A 20521-nucleotide genomic window follows, 5' to 3' on the forward strand; every position below is an offset into this window, starting at 1 on the left:
ATGGGAAAAGAACTGCTAAACAATAGCTCATTCTGCCAACAGCTGGGAGCGACACTAGTGCGCAATTTTAAACTGAAAATCAGAGACTCCAGGAAAACGATTGCCGAAGTATTTCTACCGCTGTACACGCTCGGCACGCTGATAGTGCTGAAGATACTGATTCCCAATCCTAACTTTCCCGCCATAACGGAACCACGCGGAGCGGCATCACTTTTCGAACATTTTCAGCACCACAAAGCCCACACCATCGCGGTTCTGCCGCAGCCAAATTCATCTACAACTTTGGTAATTGTTAAACCCTTTTTCATGTTTTAATCACTGTTTATTTTTCCGGCATTTTTTCGACTTTTTTTCACCGGCATTTTATACAATTAAATGCATATTTAAATATTGGCTTCGTTCATAAATCCATTAAAATGCCCCTAAATTTGAGTTATAAAAAATGAATGTTGAGAACACTAACATTATATACAATGTACAATCAGTTGTCTTCACAATCAGTGATACTGGCAATTAACATAAATACCCTGACTTCTTCGGCATAAAACATATGGTATTTACCTCGTTGATGAAAATTGTAAACAAGACAGATCCAGGATTGCTTTTCTGGGGAACGTCATTACAAGAACAACAATATCGCATGTTTTAAGCTAGAGGCCTATTACGGTCGGTGTAAACTACAAAACAAAGCCTTGGTACAATGTTCCGTTTTCGAAACTTGACCTTCTGTTTTTATTCGACGGGCTTTACAGCCAGCTGTTAGAGTGCCGGACATTGCCGGGGCTAGTGCTGCGATCCTATTGACTTTTACAGCCTCTGGGGAACATTGGAATTTGGAACCTGTAGTGCGGAAAGAATGCTTTTTTACCCAGATAAGCACGCTCCATACCTTGCCACAATAGTCTAGGGATCTTTTTTTTATTTGTGTTAAAACTGAGACGGCTAACTTGGGCTCAATTTCCACAATCTGCTAAATTTCATCGCTAACGCCACTAACTGATGCGACTCTCCTCGAAGCCTCGTTGAAAACAACGTTCGTCACAGGTTTACATACTTCATTAAGTAGCAAACGGTCGAAAAATCTACAACCATACTCCTGCTGGGCTGTCGACCCGAGAAGTCTGTTTCGTTGCTGTGTTCCATACGCGTCAGACCGTATCTGTCGCACGCGGTGATCTAGTATGCTATGCATGATGTATGGAATTGGTGCAGTTTTCAGTTACTAATTCAACCCGCTAAATGATACGTTTAAAATTAAATTGCAACAACACTAAAAGAGTTAACCGTTAATTGTAGAACGGTCCCAGAGCTTTAAATTGGTAGATAAAAGCAATCAACTTCATCACGCTTTTTAGGAGGAATTTGACGAAAAGGCGTTGAGAAACTTTTATTTAAAAACTTTGCTTCTGAAAAGTTATTAAATTTCTTGAAGTTGGAAGTTGAAGGCAGTGCTTAGAAATCTTATATTCAATTTACAATACGCCTGAATTGTTGCAAAATAGTGCTTATTCTTAGCTGTTTCTAGTATAGATGAAATGAACTCAGTATTGCCAACAAGAATGAAAGCGATTCGAGCGAATCACTTGCATTCTTGTTCATGTTGTTCTCTACATTCTCTACATTGTTCTCTACATGTTCTCTACATTTAATCATTCGATAATAGTGAACGAAATAAAATGTGAACCATTCATTCATTATGAATTGTCGACCAGAGCAAGAAAATTGACTGACAGGTTAGTCGAACAATTCAGCACTGCAATTCATGAATGAATTGTTTTGAAGGGTAAAAAACTGAAAAAGAAAAACGCTGTCAGCAGTCATGTCCATGGGCTGGTAGATAACAGAATACTACAATGGGTAAAACTGTGGGGGAAGACGGGGTAAGACGGCCCCCCTAAGCAATTAAAATGCTAGCATAAAATGCGTTGGAAAGTCCACTTTTTCTTGTATCACACATGAATAAGCAATTATTTATCTACCATTAAAAATTATACAATTATTTGTTTTGTGAATTTTTCCACGGTTTTTCGACAATTTTTGAATCGTCTAAATATCACGCGTCAATTTTCTGGCGGGGTAAGATGGACCACCAAAGGGGTAAGGCGGACCATGACGGAGTTAGACGAATCCTGGCAGTTTTTATGCGTTTTTAGAGTTGCAAAACTAACTTCAATAATATTTACTCAACTGAAACAAATTTTTTAAAGATTTGTCATGAAATAGCATAAAATTAGCTTATAATTCACATAAAATGCCAGTTCTTTGATCATACTGAGTCCATAGAACCGCTCCTCCAGTTCTAGCAAATGCTGAACAAGTTCCTCTTTCTGAACAGCATTAACAACCAGGACTTTAGATCCGAGCCTCATTGTTGGCGTATCGTTACGTACTTTAATCTGTCGACGAAGAGTTGTCTTGGGAATTCCGAATGTGGTAAATGCTGTCTTGATGGACATACCTTTATCAATGGCTAATTTGGCCTGATTCATCTGATCCGCCATCTACTGCATCCGCGATGTTTTTCTAATATACTTTCGAGGCATCTATGCAAACAACAACGAACATCACGCAAGAAAACCTTCAAACATTATTAGCGCTACAGTACCGCCCCGCTAATCCGACAAATTTATAGCCGGATTAGCGAATTTTGACTCGATAATCCGACAGTCAAACTGACGTCAGTGTGAGTTTGAAATGTGGTTTTGTTTACATCCATACGTAAACACCTCCGGAAATTTTTGAAAATATTTGTCGTAAGTACGCAATAACTATGTTTTATACGCGGTAATACTCAATTTCGTCAACAAAATACTTTGAAATTCTTAGTAAGTGTCGAAATAAGCGCAAGCATATCAGTCTATTAAGAATAGCAATGAAAATATTATAGCCATGGCAAAAGTGAACGTAGTTAGAAGCAGCACCGTGTACCATTTCCATTTAGTTAGAAAGAGTGCCATTCTGACTTTAACGGAGAAGCCAAACGAAGGTAGTGTTTGATTGAAAGAAGTCAAGTACAATACGTTTTAATTCGGAATTTTCCGGATTAGCGAGATCCGGACTATTGAGTCGTCGGATTATTGGGTGTCGGATTAGCGGGGGGATACTGTACAACGCATGGCCCTTTTACCCCGTGAAAAATGGCCCGTCTTACCCCTAGTTTACAATCTTCACCATTTTGCATTTTTCACCCGTTCTATTTTACATACCTATTTCGACACACACGAAACAGGAATCGTTTTACAAACGTCAACGATACGAAGAAACCTCGAAATACTCCGTTATTTTGCAAAAATCCCTTAAATTTGTTGCTGCTAAAATTAGATCGCACAAAGTCGCGAGGAGCGAATAGTTTGTTTTGATTCTAATTTTGACGTTTCGTGTGGCAGATCACAACAGAGTGTTTCGAAAGTATTCAAATACGTTAACAAAGAAGGTACGGTAGCGTAATTGCAAAAAATTTAAGGATTTCTATTCGAAATCGATGTGGTGCGTCTTACCTCGCCGGGCCTTCTTACCCTATGTGCTGAATGTGTTTTGTATTCGCCTTCATGCAGGTTTTTTTTCAAGCACTGGTTTAAGGTGAAGGTCGTCAGAGTCCTATTGTTTTTTTTACTGATTTCAGTACTTGTTGCCACTATCGTTTTGTTGAGAATAGAGTTGCTAGTAGTAGGTAATAATCTGTTATGTACAATTATGAAACGTAGAATCGCGTATCTATTTTTGCTGTTGAACTAGATCCAATAGTAATTCTATCACATAAAATGTTGTTTACGGTGAATTTTATTATCAGTGAATTTTACCAGTATATTATTGACACTCTCCGACCTTTAATTTAATAGCGAAAATAATTGGTCAATTTCATGCTCGAATTTTCACGTTGGCATCACACCATATAAACGTCCGTTCCCTTGGCAACGTACAACAACGACGGTCGCGGATTCGGAATTGCATTCGAATCGTAGTAAAGTTTCAATTCAATTCAATTCAATTCAAGTATCAATTCAAGTGTACAGTTTGGGTAAAAACATTATTATATCATACTAAATAACTGTTCGGGTGGTTAATTTAAGTTTTCTGTGCCGTGACGAATGGAACGGCCGAAAAAAAATAGTTGAGTTCTTATTACGGCTAGCAGGTTAGTTGAACTGATTTTATTTTTTTGTGATGGTTTCCCGAGTCTATGGGAGCATGTTGGTACACTGAAGAAGGGAATGGAAGGGTGATATTCGGTGCCATACTGACTGCCATAAATGTACTCTGACGACCTTGTCGTTAAGGACTATTTTTAGTACATTTTCTTGGTTTACGAATGAAAGTAACTTACTAGCATACTTTTTGTACTAGAGCAAATTTAATGCAAACAGAACGGAAAATTAAAACTGTATAATAACTCTGTAGTAATTGAGATTCGACCATATGAGAAGGTTTTTTTTCATCAAATGTGGTCTTGCACCAAGTTGCGTGCGCGACGTTAGGCATACGGACATTAGGCATAATGGACGTTAGACATAACGGATAATAGGCATAATGGACAATAGCCATAATAGATGGTAGGCATAATGGACGTGAGGTATAAGTTACAAAATTCGCTTTCCTACAAATATGTACTACTACGCACACTATGTCACAATGCAATGAGAACCGGGCCGCCTATTTAACATAAATTCATTTGGCATAATGCTGCTATGCTTAACATCGTTTGCCGTAAAAATATCTGCATAAACGTAATGGATTATTTGGCAGAAAAACATATGGGTCATTCCACGTCAAGTGTCCGAGTCACCTGTAATCGACCTTCTCGGATTTTCACCAAACTCGGCCAGATTGTTTGTTTTGGGTCAAGAAGCAAAAATCCCAAGTTTGGTGCCGAGTGCCGACTGCCGATTGGACTTTCCCTCGATTTTTGGGAACCCCCCCCCCCCCCTATATCTCGAGAACGGGACGGAACACCTCGTGGTTTTGAGTGATTCTTATGTAAAAAAAGTCTGAGGAACACGACGGTGTTGAAATTTTTGAGATCAAATTGTACTCATTGAGAGAAAACTACAAATTTAGTTTTCAGATCAAAAATAAAAGTATTTGCCAGCACTGCCGCAAAAAACTAATATCTTTTTCGGATTCCTCAGATGATTTACCATGAAAATAAAGAATAGAGTTTTTTTTTTCTAAATTGAATATTTACGAAGATATAAGCAAAAGAAAATAAGCGAATTTGACGAAAATGATGCTTTTTGTAATAAAAGGGGGGTTCCCAAAAATCGAGGGAAAGTCCAATCGGCACCAAACTTGGAATTTTTGCTTCTTGACCCAAAACGAAATCTGGCCGAGTTTGGTGAAAATCCGAGAAGGTCGATTACAAGTTTGTACTTTTTCACTTGACGTGGAATGACCCATCCCAAGTAACAATTCTAAAGCCACTTGGTTTTACTTGAATTTTATAAAGGTTTTATTGCGGTATTAATCATTACCTCTGGATTTATTGTGGTATTGCGCAATACCAAGAGGATACGAGTCCAAACACACTTATAGCTAGCTAGAAAACCATAATAAAACTGTTAATAAAGCAAATTTATTGTGGTTGCTTATATTACCACGTTAAAACTTGTTGGTAGCATAGCAATACAAAATGGCGCACCAATCAAAATTGACCTTATCGCGGTTACTTGTCAAACCGCAATAAATCTGTTAGTTTTATAGAGCTGTTAAAACGGTAACACCCTGACCAAGCAGTTTTTTTGCTTTATATGAAGAATACCAAAGTTCAACACCAAAATCATTTTTTTATGCGAAGCCATATTGCCATATTATAGTATTTTGTTTTAGCTCGTAAACAACAATTCATCAAAGCAAAGTGTTTTGCAGAAAGAAAGTTATTATCAATCGGTTTTCCTGTCAGAGGAAGCAACTAAAAAGATTTCGCTAGAAATTGAGATTGACTAACTGAATATTTTCAAGTTGTTAAAACAACCAGTTTTCGAAAATTCCAAAATTTCAGTGGCGCGCTGATTTTATCGACCTATCATATCAAAATGCACGATGAAATTAAATGCGCACATGCTGCAAACCAATGAAATTGCTTAAAATTTAATAAATATTCTATGGGATATTTTATTCTGGTCGCTATAAACCAAATCGTTCAGAATAATTTGTCAGTAAATCTTAAACTTTTCTGCTCACGGATATATTTTCAAGTTGACAAAGCTAACGAACTTAGTTTAAATGTCAAAAATGTTTTATGACTTTTCACAGACGATTCAGGGCGAAACGAGCTGCGAGGTTAGTCAGCGACTATCGGAAGTGCCGGCCACTACGGAGACAGCCCCCACAGAAATCACAACTGTCTAGGTTTATTCGCTTTCCTAGGTCTATCGACTTTTGCTAGTTTTTCCTAGCCCTCGCATCGACTCACCGAGTTGGTACCAAATGGCCGAATAGCAAATAACCGAAATCCAAAGTGTTGATTTGCAACAACTGTCACCAAAATCTAAATTTAATTTTGGCGGTGTTCCACTCCACTTCTGTTGAGTACTCTTACCACTACGTCCAGTATTTTGAACTATTATGGTATGCCCGGTTTATTACTTTAACTGTTCGCTTCAAGCTGACATATCACTTTTTGAGGAAATGATAGGGAGGTAGCTGGAGCGAGACAGGTGCCAATCAGAGGTGACTTTGTTTTTGAACCTTGTTACCCAGATCGGCGAAGCACACCATATCTCCCCTTTTTTAAATAATGCAGTCTGCGTGTTTTATGTGCTCCACAATTGCAGAGCAAGTGTTCCGAGGTTTAATATCATTTTGTACGTAACCGGGATTCCGAAGATATTTACTCGGACAATGTCCTGTCACAAGACCGGTAAGCGTGCTCTCTTATTGGGACTCAGCAACTTTTGAGTAACCTTAATACTTGACGTTATAGATTTTTAGATTGTTTGAGCGATTGTACGACCATCTAATTGGCCATGATTTTTCGGTTCTTCCATTGTTTCAGTTCACCCTTCAGAGTTGGGGTCACCTCGTCTGTCGACACACTACGAGTCGGCGTGTTGAGGATAGACGACGAACAGGGCTAGGTGTTCCTCCTCTATTCTCCTATTCTCCTCTCCACCTCCGTTGTTTCTTTGTTTTTCGGCAGAGAGAGCATGCTCTGTAAGAAATGGTTTACTGCATCAGTAACCGGCTTAATGCAGCAAGGGCAAATTACTGTGGAGGGCGCCCTGGTACTCCACAGGCTCCGTTGCGGCGGAGTATTCATAGAACCCCCTCCACCATTCATCCCTCGGCACGGCTCGCGTCACACCTTGGACTAGGGGTTTATCCATTCAAGTTTTTACGTAATAGCCATGGATAACGGCTATTAAAGCCATTTTCCTTTTGGGGGCTTTGCCCCCTCTGCGTTGGTTCTTAGTAGTCATACCTTAGTAGTCATACAGAGAACCGTCATTGCAGGCGGAGAGTTCACACTCAGCATTCGCATGAGTGCCTCCTTCCCTGTCCGCATACGACCCTAGTTTCCACCGGTTGTCCGATTTCCACCAGGGAACGTATCCCGGATGGGGATACCGTGGGGATACTACGTAGAGGTATAGGGATAGGAGTAGCTGAATAAGAGGCTGTGTGCCTCTGTGGAATTGATTTAGTAGCTGCAGGTATAAAATAGACTGCGAGGTTCTGGACCGCACTATTCAACTATTTACCATCCTTGACCGTGTTAGGGAAGATCGAATCCCTATTTCGTCGAATCATAAAAGGCCGAAACACGAAAGGCTGATCCCCTGCTTGGCTAAATCTCGCCGAAAACTATTTTCTCGAATATCAATATCATGTTTTTAAGGTCAACGTTAACTATTATCAAAACAAGTGAAAGATATTTTTATACTTTTTAGAAATATTGTGTGTTTTGTCTCCAGCACTAAATTGGAGTTCCGAAAAAAAACGGCAAGCGATTTTTCTTATGTACCGTACATTAAACCAAGTGTCGGAAGTAGTGCGCTATATAGCAGGTCTCATTTGCTATACACGTACATACATATACGGTATGGAAGAAAAATCGCTTGCAGTTTTTTCGGAAGTTCAATTTAGTCTGAAAACACAATATATCAAATGATTTCGTAAAACACTGGCTCCTTAGTGTAAGAACAACAAGACAAACACAGGCTGCACTGTATTTTTATTTTGGTAGTTATTTGTAGTACATCCAGTAGAGTATATTACTTTCTCTTAAGCGTAAATGAAGGTTGAAGGGCGCGAACATTTACGATGACCTTCTTCCATTCGTGATTCGGTCATGTGTGCTTCGGCAATTTGTGATTCGACCATTAAATCTACACCATTTGTTATTGCATCCAGCTGAGTTTCGGCCATTCGTGATTCGCAATCATCCCTGTAAATCTACCACAATAGATCTATGTGCTGGTCGCAGTGGTCTCGTCTTTTATAAACAAAAAAATCATCCATTATGCCTACCGTCCACTCCCAAGTAACACACAAAACATTGATCAAACTCGTGACTTTAGTCATGACCTTGAAATGCGGTCAGGCATATATTAATATTTATTTTGAAACGATGATTCTGCAATTGATGAAGGGACGGTAAGGGAAAGTAATGAAGAAGGATTTTTTTTTTTTTCGGGAATGAAGGGGAAGGGTGGAAAGGAAGGGGGATGGGGGTAATAGGTAGCTATGGTTAACAAGTTGTTAACAAGATAGGAGTCACAACGACAACTTGTTAACCATAGCTACCTATTACCCCCCCCCCCCCCTTCCTTTCCACCCTTCCCCTTCATTCCCGAAAAAAAAAAAATCCTTCTTCATTACTTTCCCTTACCGTCCCTTCATCAATTGCAGAATCATCGTTTCAAAATAAATACACAAAACATGTTCTTCAGGGAAAGTAGTCGTTTAAGAGTACTATAAACGGATTTTGAAAACATGTGTCGTTATTATTAAGGTTTTGAGATGTTTTGTAATAACATTTGTGAATTTATTTGACAGCTCATATCAAATGAATAATGTTTGTTTTTGTCAACATGTCAACACAAAGTTTTTATTATATCTCCATTACTAAATCTCAACTACTGAAAGAACAAGTTGTAGCTTATGCTATAATAACGTTTTAAAATGGTATGAAATAACCTGAGACATACTTCTTTCAATTGTTGTTTGATTAGACTTCAATTTTTTGCGCTTTTCTGGTAATAAAGAAGTTCTGATGTATGTAATGTTATACTATTCTATAACAAGCTGTGTTGCTTGGGACTATGCCTAACATCCATTATGCCTATTGTCCATTACGCCTAACGTATGTATGCCTAACTTCCGTTATGCTTGACGTCCTTATGCCTAGCGTACGTATGCATATCGTCCGTATGCCTAAAGGGGTACACTCCACCAAGTTAGCTAACACCACGTATATTGGTGCATGTTCCTTGATCAAACGCCTTGTGAAAGGCAAAGTAGACCTGAATTCTCGAAACACTATGCCATTAGTGAGCTTACAGAAGATTGTTCGGTCAACAGTGAACAAATGCTGCAGCTTTCCAAGAAGGTCACCGAAACAGCATTGACGCTGCTATCTTCTAAAATCGCATTAAGGCAACATCCACTGAAACGTCGCCGTGAAGAGCGTGTGAAGACTAACTTGCCGCTCCTCATCGGCACCAAGTCCACTACATCAGTGGCTGTACCGACTGTTCCTCCCCCAAAGGAGCTTTTCTGGCTTTACATATCCCGATTCCACCCTGGCGTAAAGTCCGAGGCCAGAAATGAGTTGGTTAGGGAGTGCTTTACAGTGTCAGGATCCTATCAAGATGATACTTCTACTGAAGAAGGATACCGACCTAAATACGATGAACTTCATCTCCGAACACAGAACTGTGTACCATCCGTTGTAGAATGAATCACTTTGGTTAGCTTGAAAGATTCTTTTAGTATCTCCTCTCTTACACTTGTCCCACTGATGCAAATCCACTGGAATCCATCTGTTTAGCATGAAACGCCGTTATTGGCTAGCTAATTTTTAAGCACCGTAAGAAGCGTAAGAGAGGAGACGCAAAGAAACTCTTTCTTTTGCAAATTGAACCAATTGACCTGTTGGTCGTGAAATGGTGCGTGGGAATTCTGTATTCATAGCTCCTTTTTGGACGATCGTCCGTTGTTGGCCGTCCTTCAACGAAAGCGGCTTGATAAATTCCCACAAATTTGATCGGAATTGCTGATAGCCGGCGGAGAATTGATTTGGGACATGTCGCTCTTCTTGTCGCTCGCTTCTTCTTGTCGTTCCACAGAGCAAGGTAGAACCCCGTGCGATGGAGGCGCGTAGTTTTTGAATGCTTGCGGGTTGTCTAATTGCCGACTTTTGGTATTTGGAATGGTATTTGAGTTCATATGTGCTGCTACTAGATAGTGGTCTAAAACTATGTCCGCACCTTCTTAGGGGAGTATATGTTTGTGTTTTGTTTCGGTGTTCAAGTGATCTTCAGATGACCTTGTGGATCTTTACTAGGAAATAAAGTGATTCTGATAACCAGGCCATGGAAAGTTGCGAAGTTGATGCACCGCTGGCCGTTTTTATCGGTGTGCAACTTTTGAAGTGTATCACCGGTCTATACATCGCTTTGTATGTTGCCTCCAATTAGACATAAAACGCTTCCTTCTCGTCTTCGCATCTACCTTGGTGTGGATGTATGTTGGTCTTATCGTTGGTTGCGTTCAAGTCCATCACGCAATCCTACATTTTGACTAACACTACAAAACCCACTTTCAACTCATTGAGAATTCAACGTTCTGGTAAAATTAGATCCTCACTTTTCCAACCGATCTCCTGCTTGAATGCCTTCTTCGCTGTCGACATGTGACCTAAGTTTCCACCGGGGTTAGCTACTCGATCTCCACTAAGGGTATCCATTATGTTTATGTGTGCTTGTGATTTGTTCAAGCTTGCTTTGCTATGTATACTATGTATACTTGAGCTGGTATTATCTCCAGTTATCATAGTTGGCGAATGCTCATTACGTTTCTATGAACAGTGAATTATGTAATGAGCGGCCTGAGAATAAAACGTGATAAAACTATGCGTAAGTCACACGGAATCGAATGATTCTGGTCATATTGCTGAGAAAATAAATAAATATTGATCATTTTCTGTCATCAGCTATGCATTTGGACACGGCTCATAATACCTATCGAAAGATTTCTTCATTGCCATGACCACCATCAAAAGCGTTACTGAGCAACAACTAAATTCTACTTTCTCTTCCTCCAGCAATTCCTGAACGAAGCCAACGAGCTGTGGCTGTCGAATCGGCACCACTCGGCCGGCATCCATCCGATCAAATGGATCGTGTACGATACGCAGGACGAACTGCTGGCCGCGTACTGGCGCGATCCGGACAAGATGCCGCTGGCGTTGATCTTCCACAGCGAGGATCCCATGTACGGCCAGCTGCGCTACGAAATCCGTACGAATCCGTCGTTCTTCGTGACGCCCTCGACCACGGAGCTGTACTCGTCGCTCGTCACCTGCCGCCAATCGGACAGCTACTGGTCGGCCGTGATACCGATCGAAACCGGCGACTCGTGCCCGGTGAATCAGTACTACTATTCCGGGTTTGTCGCACTGCAAACGCTGCTGGACTACACCAAAATCAAGGTTGGTGGAAGGTGACGTTTCGGTAACGATTATGATTGACGGTTATTTTGTTATTCGCAGATCGTAACGCAAAACGATGACATTCAGATACCTCACATTACACTAGAGATGTTTCCTAAGGAAGCCTATACGGGTAATTGGATGGTTGCATTTAGACTAGTGATACCAATCTACATGGTGATGGCACTGTCCCAGTTTATCACATATCTGCTAATACTGATCGTCGGCGAGAAGGAGAACCACATCAAGGAGGGTTTGAAGATTATGGGCTTACGGGATTCCGTGTTCTGGTACGGTCTTATGGCTCACGCAAATGGTTGATACTATTTAGTAACATTTCTGATATATTTTAGGTGCGGCTGGTTTATCATCTATGCAGTGTTTGTGACTTTCCTAACGTTTGTGTCTGTAATATTGCTGTTTTCGCTTGGCGTTTTCCAAAACACCAACTATCTGCCGGTGTTCATTTTGATCCTACTCTATAGCTTCTCGGTGATTCTGATAGGCTTCATGATTACGCCGTTTTTTGATAACTCTAGGGTAATTACAAATTTATTTAACAGAACTATTAACAATTTTAAACTAATGCTTTTTTACACTCGAAACAGACCGCCGGTATTTTGGGCAATTTTGCGGTTAACATCATGTCGCTGCTGTACTTTTTGCAAGTGTTCATTGACGATACGCACACTTCAGCTGCCTTGTGGACGGTGTCTCTGATATCGCCTACCGGATTCGCGCTGGCGATGGACAAGATTCTGGTGCTGGATATATCGGGACAGGGCGTTACGTTGGACAATCTGTGGACCGGACCGGGCATACCGATCGGTGGATCTATTCTGATGCTGGTAGTTGACATTCTGCTGTACGCAGCGTTGGCATTTTACTTTGACTGCGTCATTCCCTCGGAGCACGGAACCAAGCAGCGCCCGTGCTTCTGCTTTAGTCGTCACTATTGGTGTAAGAAGAAAGTGCCAAAAGTACCGCTCCTGAATGGTGAGTCGGCGAACTCCTTCGTAAATTTGGATGAGCAAACGCGTGATATTGAGCCAGTTTCGCGAGAGATGCGTGGCAAGGAAGCCATTCGGATAGTGGATTTGTACAAAACGTTCCACTCCTGCCGGAAACCGGCGGTGAATGCAGTGAACGGTATAAATTTGACCATCTACGAGGGACAAATAACGGCGATTCTGGGACATAATGGTGCAGGCAAGAGCACACTTTTTAACATACTGACTGGTTTGACCTCACCGACCTCGGGAACGGTCTATATTTTTGGGTACGATATTCGTGATCCAAACGATATGACGATGATTCGTCGGATGACCGGAGTTTGTCCGCAGCACGATATATTGTTTGAAACGTTGACACCAAAAGAGCATCTGTACTTTTTCGCAGCAGTTCGTGGGATTGCTCCGAACTTGATAGATAGTGAGGTGAAGAAAACATTACGGGACATTGATCTATTTGATTCGGCCGAAACGCGGGTGAAGTATTTAAGTGGAGGTCAGAAGCGGAAGCTTTCCGTCGGTATTGCCATCATCGGGGACCCGAAGATCATTATTTTGGACGAACCAACGGCTGGGGTTGATCCGTATTCCAGGCGACACATGTGGTCTATCTTGCAAAACCGAAAACATGGTAAGGTAATCCTGCTGACGACGCACTTCATGGATGAGGCGGATATTCTAGCCGAAAGGAAGGCCGTTGTTTCGAGGGGTCGTCTCCGTTGCTGTGGTTCTTCTCTATTTTTGAAGAATAAGTTTGGTGTGGGATACCACTTGACGTTGGTTCTGGACACGTGCGCCTGTGAAACGTCTATTACTAAGCTGGTTAACGAGCATGTGCCAAAAGCGGAGAAGGCTAGACGACACGGAAGAGAACTCAGCTACATACTACCACACGACGCTGTCAATTCATTCGTATCACTGTTTGACGATATTGAGAAGGAAATTAGAACCAAGCAAATGAAGTTGGGAATTTGTTCGTACGGCGTGTCAATGACTACACTGGAGGAAGTGTTTTTACATTTGGAAACACAGCGGGAGGAAGAACAGAAGGTCGGAACCGAAGAGGAAGACGAACAGGAGGGGGCCTATGCTGACAGCATAAGCCGAAAAGTGATGAAAAATCGAGCTTTGCCAAGAAGTCTATCGCTACAGGAACGAAGCAATAGTTATCAATCGCTGAAAAACGACACCAAAAATCTGCTTGAAAAGCAGAACACGGAGAATAAATCTTCGCTCCCGGACAACGGGCTGGACTTCGAAACAATCATACCGGTGAACGGACTGACGAACGACGTAGAGGTTGTTAGGAGTGAGAAAGGTTCGGCAGCTCCGTCGCCAAACTTGAAAATTCACCGAAAACGACAGCACAGCAGATCCCGGAACGGGGTCAGCAAAAGCACCAAAAGCATCTACGAGGATCCTACCCACACCTCGTCCTCGGTTGTGAAACTGAACAGTCAAAACAAAACGAACTGGATGGATCTGGATGACATCGAGCTGCGACCATCCTGTTTCGACACCATCGTAGCCCTATTAAAGCTTAGAATTACAATACTCTTTCGGGACATTCAACGCCTATATCTGCTAATCATCCTACCGCTGGCGTTTACAGCCCTTGGCTTATACCTAAACTCCATTCAGGTGATCTCACCGGTAATGCGTTCAATCATGCTGGACAACGGCACGTACGGCAGCAACATCACAAAAATTGCGGTACACGACAATACCAATCGACTGCTCTCGCAGCACACGCTCTACCACCATCACCAGCTGCAGCCGACGCCGTCGCCGCTTCTGCTGCATCAGAAACACCACCAGCATCAGCACCAGGCCCAGCAGCAGTCCAAGGAATCGTCATATCTCTACCATCGTTTCATCGACGAACTGAAGCAATCGGCGAATGTCACCGAAGACTACAGCGGCAACTTTTCGCTGCTGCTCCAAATGGCGCCCCACATGGCGGCCTTCAACGTCAACACTATATCATGGTCAAATGTGTCAATAACTACTCTGTACAATGATACCACTCAACACAGTCTCCCAATAATCTTAAATCTAATAAGTAATACCTTGCTGCGGATGTTCGTGAAAGTCGGTACGCCACCGGTCGCATCACAAGCGGTGTACCGTCATCAGCGAGTTACCGTAGGTAGGCAGCAGCAGTACGGAACCGTTGACTACGGTGACGATATGCCCCAGGGGGATGAACCGCTGGACACGGCATCGTCCATTACGCCATCGGTTGGTGGCTCTGCCACCGGAGGTGGAGTGGAATCAGTGCTCAACATCGAACTGCATTCGCATCCCTTCCAGCAGACCGCACAGCCGCAGGAGTTCAACATTGGCACGTTCTCCTCTGCTCTATTCGTCGGTATGATCTTCGTGCTGATTCCGGTTTCGCTGGCCGTCGATATGGTGTACGACCGGGAGATGAAGGCTAAAAACCAGCTGCGCGTGAACGGCCTGTCGTCGGCCGTCTATCTGTCGGCTTACTTTATCGTGCTGTCCGGGCTGATGCTGCTGATATGCGCTGCTTTGCTTGGGCTGGTATTTCTGTTTGATATACCCTCCTTCAGACAGGTAATTTTCAGACTGAAATTTTGAAACTGTTGACGTGAGGGTAATTTTGCCTTTATTTTCAGCCACCGGCACTGATTTCACTAGGTTTGCTAGTGTTCCTGTATTCCCCTGCGGGGATTTTGTGTTCTACGTGCTTTTCATACTTTTTTGATCGCACGGACTCGGCGCAGTCCATCCTACCTAATATTCTAACCTTTGTCGGACTGATCCCCTTTATTTTGGTAGTGTTTTTAGATATGCTAGGAATTGGTGAGTAACATTGATTATATTTTATGGTGAACGGTTTTCACTCTCACAGAATCCAATGAAAGTTTGTGGGTGTTATTACAAAGTGAACCTGGTAATAAACAATATACCAAGCCTCACATAACCTTTACCAAAAAAGTTGTTGGGTATCTTGATAGTATACAAACTAGCTACTAAACCTAACCGGATAAAACCTGTCGAACTTAGTCAAAGATGGATCGTTGACCCTGTCGTATAGTATCATATTAATTGCGGGCAAAACTGCCTTTTACAAAAACGCATTATTTAGAAAATTCTTATTCTGGCATCACGCTAACTCGAAACTAGTTTAGATATCTTTGCCGCATCAGCGAATCCCAAGGAACAATTTTTGCTTATTAAATGTTTAACCGACAGCACATGCTGTATAGCTGGCTTTTCAGCACATGCTGTATAGCTGCTTTTCATGTATGTCTGAATACCTCTGTTCAATGCTTATATAGTTGGTTTTGGAGAATTAAAACAACACAGTGCTGAATATGAGCGTGGAAGTTGCGTTTGTATGACTGTTAGGCAACGTATAGTAATACGTTTATTCAGTACGTATAGATATGATTATTAAACTACTGCTGATGACACTGAAGCTCCGTTTATTCCACAGCAGTTCAACATTTAGACAAGCAAAAAGAAAAAAATATGTAAGAAGTATTTATTTTATTTTGTGGGTTTCGTTATTTTCATGTCAATTTTTGTATTCATATTATTATTATGATTTATGAAGAGAGGCTTAGTAGGAAATCATTGATTGACTTAAAATTCATCTAGCCCGCCATTTTACTTTTTTCACTCATCCGGATTCGAACTTAGATCCTGTCGGTCAGAAGCAGTCGACGAACGCATCTGAGATAATCTGACATATGACAGGCGCCGAGTTTTTAGCCGATGTAGATTTACAAGTTTAAGTTTGGCAAGCGTGAAACAAACCTCGGCTAAAAGATATTTAAGCGCTGCAGAGTAGCTTCTTAAATCATGTTAGGCATCTGCTGTACAAAATTACGCTAGAAACCTTTATTCAGCACATATTAAACAATTATAAACTATTTGTACTAGCTTTCGGCTAGCTGCGAGGAATGTTTGTGGCTGTTCATTTGTGATTAGTTAGCAGCAGGAGTGGTTCGTGCTAGTGCCGCAGAGGAGGATTACTTTTGTCACCCCGTCATCACCGATAGTCCGGAGATTATCGCTGCTTCAACCCGCTCGCTGTATGCACATCTATTTGTCATCGGGTCGGATTTACGGTTTTTCATCCAAAAAAACAGCAGCACGGGAAGGAGTGAGGTTTTCGCGCACCGGCAGCGGGAGCTGGCCATGCGATTGCGGCGCTACCAGCCGTGGTGGCATTGCCGCTATGCCACCCGACCCGATTCATCTCGTTTAGCGAGTCCAACACGAGTAACTCGATTGAGTCGGTAGTATAGGTTTACTGTTGTATTAATCCACTTGCGAAGAAAATATTTGTAGGGAATTTTTCTAGTCTTAATTCATCAAAAAAAAAAGTGGGAGTAATTACAAATTTGGCGTATAAATTATAAAGTGTAAAATATAAAGTGTCATTCAAGTTATTGGTGTTATTGGTTGCCATCAAGTACATTTAATTCCACACCTGCTCTTAAAGGTGCTGCTGATACGTTTGTACGACAATTATTCGACTTTTATTACACACTTCCAACGTTTCTATACATTTAGCAGCGTGTGCGTAACATTCATTCCACTCTTCCGCCACACTTGCTCTCAGCAATGCGGCTGATACGTTTGCGCAACGCTCATTCCACTATTATTCCTCACTTGCTTTCGATAAGCTGCTAATTCGTTTGCTCAACGTTCATTCCACACTTATTCCACTTTTATTCCACACTTGTTCTTAGCAACGCTGCTGATGCGTTTGAACAACGTCTGTTAGACATGCATTTCCATGGTTGCCTTTAAGCAACCGGTATTCTACACCTGCTCTTAGCATTGCTGCTGATACGTTTCCGCAGTGTTAATTCCACTCTTATTCCATACCTATTCCACAGTAGTTTTATTTATAACTTTGAGTGTAAACCGAGTGCAAATTGTCGAAAATCGGCGTACTTTTTGTAGGTGTTTGACAGTGTGGCTGTGAAAATCTACCCAGCGAATTGCAGTGAACGATTAGGATTCACAGGTTTAGTATACAATGATCCAGCAATGGAATCGTTGATCCCAAGACCAAGTGTTTCTTCCAAGCGGCCCTTAAATTGGCATTGTGAAGTATATTTTTGACGGAGCTACCGACAACGTACGAAATGGAGACATGTATCGTTTCGAGTTCTCCTGCTATACGAAATGCACGCGGCAGGATTTCGGAAAGTTTCTTCAAAATAGTATTTTGATGTACAGTTTGTTGTCGGTAGTGATAAGGTGCCCGCTCAATGATTAGCGTACGATTATAGTTTTTGAGGGCGAGAAAGTGCTTTGTTTTAAAATTGAAAAGAGTTATTTATGTCACATGTCAGGAAGCAACATGGGTAATAAAGTGAATCTAATAATAATTTCATGGTGTTGTTTATGTTATTTGTTGCCCTCAGGCGACTTTTATTCCACTTCTGTTAGCGGTGCTGCTGATTCGTTTGCACAGCGCTTATTCGACATGCATTCTCTTCGATGCCTTTAAGCGACCAGTATTCCACACTTGCTCTTAGCGGTGCTGCTGATACATTTGGACAACGTTCATTCAACTCTTGTTCCACACTTACATAACAACGATCGATACAGTGTAGATGTTGGTTAGAAGCTAGAAAAAATATAGGATATGACGTTTACAAAACATGTACTTCAGCAAATTCGTTTATTCAGCACCGGATGCTACTACACAACTCTTATTCCACATCTGGTCTTTTAGGTGCTGCCGTTGTGTTCCTTGGGATATACTAAAGGCCCAGACACAATGCATACGAATTTTACTACGTTGCGGAAATTTGACAGAAAGCCTTAGAAAAACTGTCAAATTGCCGCAACGTAGTAAAAAATCCCGCGTTAATCCGTTTGAAACAAAAGGATCTTCAAAACGATCTGGTCCGGTTCGACTGAAAAATCTAATTCAGCACGTGGGGCTACCCACGTGCTAACTGGTGCAGTCTATCCGTAGGCGGTTTCGAGAACCGCTAATTCAGCAACGGCCGGTTTTTGGCTGAACATCGCAGCAATACTGTTGAAGTAACGACGCAATGTCGAAAGACACACAAATAGCAGCTAAGTTATAGAGTTGCGCAGAGTCTGTAAAAATGCATGTTTGTTAACCCTCAAAATATTGTCAATTGCAAGGAAAATTGTACCATCCAAAGTGCGATATCGCTCATAAAAGTGCTATTTTGCATTAAATCGTTTCGGTATCTTCGGCGCACTTTTTCGTTATCTTCTAAGCAATAAGTGCGCCGCAATTGACGCAATTGACAATAGTGTTTACAATCATAAATACTCTCGAATAATGGTTTTGCTTTTTCCGAATCGGTACGCAGTTTAGTGAAGACACCTAGAGGATACTACACTAGCCGATGGTTGTTCTTATCTCCCTGCTTAATTGGCAAAACAGATTCAACCGTTGTTAGGTTCATTGGCTGTTCGTTCGTAAGCTTTAGTGAAGTATTTGATGACCTGCCGTGTATATTACCCAAGTAACAACGATAACTGAATTGCAAGAGAAATTGCTGTTTACTGGCTGCTTTAAGGCGATCAAAGCTGCATAAAGTAAGCACTTAAATGTTGGTTGAAAAGGCGATGTTTAAACTACTTTAAGTTCTTCAAACCAACCCTCTCTCAAAGGCTGATAAACAGGCTTAATAGGCTGCTAAACAATCCGCTTCTAAACAGCCATCAACATCAAACCACATACTAACAGACGTAACAAATCGAACAAATTTTCTTACAAAACATCGTTTCAATGACACCCCTAAAACTTGGAAAAAACACTAGCATCACCTGGTGCAGTCTTCGCGCTACGCTTGCTACAAATTTACTTGTATGTTATCTGACAAAAGCGCTAGCGCAAGCGAGCGGCGTTCTCGCGCAGCGACTGTTGTTTGAGTCTTTGGTTAAGTGAACATTTGAAATGATCGTTTTTATTGGCGTTGGAATGTGGCTTCAGTGTTACGTCTGTTAATCTGTGATCAAACTGTTTTACGGCTGCTTAAAGGTGTTAAAGTCTAGAGTAGAAGCTTTCATTAGGCTCACAGCTTTCAAACTACTTTAAGGCTGCTTAAAGGTGTTAAAGTGGCTTTACAAACTACTATCAAGTTTTCATTCGGCTCACAGCACACATACTGTCAGATCATAAAATTTTGCAATTCGGCTGACAGCAAAAGTTTGTCAGTTATCGACATTATCGACTGCTTTCGGGTGTAAAGATATGTTCTGCAGATGCAGATGGGGCGGTTCATACGGTGAGTGCTTATGGACCAGAAGGTGGTGGGTTCAATTCCCGAAAAAATATGCATTTTTAATTAGCTTACTTATACGAATTAAAGTTATCTGAAATTATTTTTTTTTAATTTAAAAATAGATTTTTTTTGGTTGCATAAAGGTTGATGAGACGTTGATAAAGCGACTAGAAGAGCATATTTCAAAACTATTTCTCGTTCTAAAAATAGAATTGACAGCATTGCGCAAAAGCCTCTATTCAGCTTCATCGCAGCTTCGAAAGCAGCTATTAACAAGCCTGAAGCCTGATAAAATCACCAGATTTAGATGTTTAAAAGCTGAAAAAAAATTTTAACAACTAAACCCAAACCATAATTCAGCCACAGATTGAATAAAATTAGCTATAAAAGCGTTTGATCAGCCTGAAATTGTTACTTGGGGGAAACTACATGTGACAATATATTTTGACGTCTATGAATAAAATATCAATAGTCTAAGGGGCAATGCAATTGAACACCAAACCAAGCGCTTGTGAGAGCGAGTGTGTATCAAAATATATTCTCACCGAAAGTTATCCTACTCAACCCCGTGAGACGACAATTGTTTGTCCCCCTTTATC

General features: G+C 41.3%; 1 protein-coding gene across 1 annotated transcript in view; it reads left to right on the forward strand.

Annotated features, from left to right (window-relative positions):
* LOC128737046 (cholesterol transporter ABCA5-like) overlaps window positions 1–20521 on the forward strand; it is a 26289-nt gene continuing 5768 nt past the window's right edge. The window contains exons 1-6 of the mRNA XM_053831593.1: window positions 1–285; window positions 11264–11650; window positions 11711–11940; window positions 12004–12190; window positions 12259–15240; window positions 15303–15489. Of these exons, the coding sequence (XP_053687568.1) occupies window positions 1–285; window positions 11264–11650; window positions 11711–11940; window positions 12004–12190; window positions 12259–15240; window positions 15303–15489 (4258 nt within the window). The remainder of the gene's footprint in view (window positions 286–11263; window positions 11651–11710; window positions 11941–12003; window positions 12191–12258; window positions 15241–15302; window positions 15490–20521) is intronic.

Source organism: Sabethes cyaneus, chromosome 2 (assembly GCF_943734655.1).
Source record: "Sabethes cyaneus chromosome 2, idSabCyanKW18_F2, whole genome shotgun sequence".
Lineage (NCBI taxonomy): Eukaryota > Metazoa > Arthropoda > Insecta > Diptera > Culicidae > Sabethes > Sabethes cyaneus.